The following is a 2,515-nucleotide window of genomic DNA, read 5'->3' as shown; positions in this document are numbered from 1 at the left end:
ATTCCATAGTTCAATCACATCCAGTGGAATTGTACAATTGTTACCACAATCAGTTTTCAACCATTCTTTATCAGGGCCCCTTGAAACTGTCTCCCTTTAACCACCCTACCCCACACCACTGCACCTTACTTCCTCCAAACCCCTTGTTCTACTTGCTGTGTATATAATGTCATCAATCCTGAGTTTCATATACTGAAAAAAAAGCATGTAACACAACTTCAAGAGGGTGACTTCCATTGACAGAACACCCCTGAGATACACTATATGAATGAACAAACTCCAAACAAAACAATACAAACCAAAAATTTGGAAACCAGATCAAATCCAAAACAGACAGTCAGTTCTTTCTTCCAGGGAGACATTTGGTGGATTTTAACGGACAGAGTTTTGGTTAACAGTGGAGTACTTAGCTGTTAGGCAACTAGGTCTCCTTATCTGTGAAATAAACCAAAAGCTGAACCCACTACCAGCAAGTAGATTCCAACGTACAGTGACTTTATATAGGGCTTCTGAGACGCTAAAGAAGATGAACAATTAAGAACAGATCTTATTCCCGTAAGAAGTCTCATCTTCAGCCACATCTCCACAGGGGTGGAATCTGGAGTGCTCAGGCCATCTGTTACCCAGTGTGCTATGCAACCGTCCTAACCCATCCAGTCATTCTAAAGAGTCACTGTTGGATCCAACTAATGAACTTGTGGTTAGCAGCTCCATGCTAACTTTGCCACCAGGGTTTCTAATCTATGACAGTATGTGCTAAATATGTATTTGTAGGATAATCTGATAAATCAGTAAATCAACATGTTTGAATACATATTCCTTGATGTAAAAAAATGAATTGTTTTTAAAATTCACCATTTAACCAAGAGACAAAATGAGTATAGAAAAAACAGAGAAAGACCATGACTGATACTTTTTTCCTTCTCTTTTTCCTAATCTAGGAGGATTAAGAGAACAAAACATGAGAAGCTCCTTGATGGTCCTACTAGTGTAATCATGATAATGTTGAACCAAACAGACATGATTCCGGCCTCATTCATTCTTAGAGGGATCCCAGGCTTGGAGCACATGCACATCTGGATTTCCTTCCCATTCTGCACTATGTATGTTGTGGCTATAGTAGGGAACTGTGGGCTCCTCTACCTCATCCGCTATGAGGACTCCCTGCACAAGTCCATGTACTACTTCTTGGCCATGCTTTCCCTAACTGACATTGTCATGTGCACTAGCACAATTCCTAAAACTCTCTGCATCTTCTGGTTCCATCTCCAGGAAATCAGCTTTAATGAATGCCTGGTCCAGATGTCCTTCATCCACATCTTCACAGGAATGGAATCTGGAGTGCTCATGCTCATGGCCCTGGACCGATTCGTGGCCATCTGCTACCCACTGCACTATGCAACCATCCTTACCAATCCAGTCATTGTAAGGGTGGGGCTTGCCACTTTCTGTAGAGCCGTGTTTCTCATCATTCCCCTTATTTTCATCATAAAGCACCTGCCCTACTGCAAAGGCAACATAATACATCATACCTACTGTGATCAGCTGTCTGTAGCCAAGTTATCCTGTGGCAATATCAAGATCAATGTTGTCTATGGCCTAGTGGTTGCCTTCCTAATTGGAGGTTTTGATATTTTGTGCATCACAGTCTCGTACACCATGATTCTCCGGGCAGTGATCAGCCTCTCCTCTGCAGATGCTCGACAGAAGGCCTTTAGCACCTGCACTGCCCATATCTGTGCTATTGTTTTCTCCTACACTCCGGCTTTCTTCTGTTTCTTTTTTAATCGCTTTGGAAGTCATACAATTCCTCCATCTTGTCACATCATTGTGGCCAATCTCTATCTGCTCCTTCCTCCTACTATGAACCCTATTGTCTATGGGGTAAAAACCAAGCAGATACGGGACTGTGTCCTAAGGATCCTTTCAGGTTCTAAAGACAGCAAATCCCGCAGCACATAAAAGGTACATTTTTATCTTTTTTTTCCAGGAAAGAGAAGGAACAATAAGGGAAGGGACAGAAACAGAATGAAAGCAACTCTTCTGCTTGCTGTTTAGCCAGAAGACAAGTATGCCTTGTGAGTACTATTTGGCCATTAAGGAGCCGTGGCAGTGTAGTGGGTTATGCTTGGGTTCCAGTTCAAAGCCACCAGTAGTTCTGCAGGAGAAAGATGAGGCTTCCTAATCCTATGAAGTTTTACAGCCTCAGAAACCCATAAGAACAGGTTTACCCTGTCCTATAAGCTTGCTGTGAGACAGGATTGATTCTATGGCAGTGAGTTTGAGTACTCGGCAATGACAATGGAAGGTGTGTTGCATTTAAAAAAATGTCGTTAGAATCCCAACATTGTTGAATGTCCACCAACTCCATTATATAGTTTTACCTCCTCTCCTATATTCAAGACTGATCTCATTATTAATCCAAGTGTTCATGCACATCTAAAGGGAAGATGAGGCAATTATCAAAATAATAAAAATGAATGAAGTAGAACAAAATATTCCACAACCAAATGTC

General features: G+C 41.6%; 1 protein-coding gene across 1 annotated transcript; it reads left to right on the top strand.

The window, feature by feature from the left end:
* Positions 1-996: 996 nt before the first annotated feature.
* On the top strand, positions 997-1,962 carry LOC142445861 (olfactory receptor 52N4-like). The gene has a single exon (XM_075547738.1). It carries the CDS (start codon positions 997-999, stop codon positions 1,960-1,962), a length of 966 nt encoding a protein of 321 aa, XP_075403853.1.
* Positions 1,963-2,515: the final 553 nt, after the last annotated feature.

Source organism: Tenrec ecaudatus, chromosome 4 (genome assembly GCF_050624435.1).
Source record: "Tenrec ecaudatus isolate mTenEca1 chromosome 4, mTenEca1.hap1, whole genome shotgun sequence".
NCBI classification, from domain to species: Eukaryota; Metazoa; Chordata; class Mammalia; order Afrosoricida; family Tenrecidae; genus Tenrec; species Tenrec ecaudatus.
This window is presented reverse-complemented; position numbering and strand designations above follow the sequence as displayed.

Coding starts and splice junctions, on each gene's coding strand:
- LOC142445861 (XM_075547738.1), top strand. CDS start 997: ATGATAATGTTGAACCAAACAGACATGATTCCGGCCTCATTCATTCTT.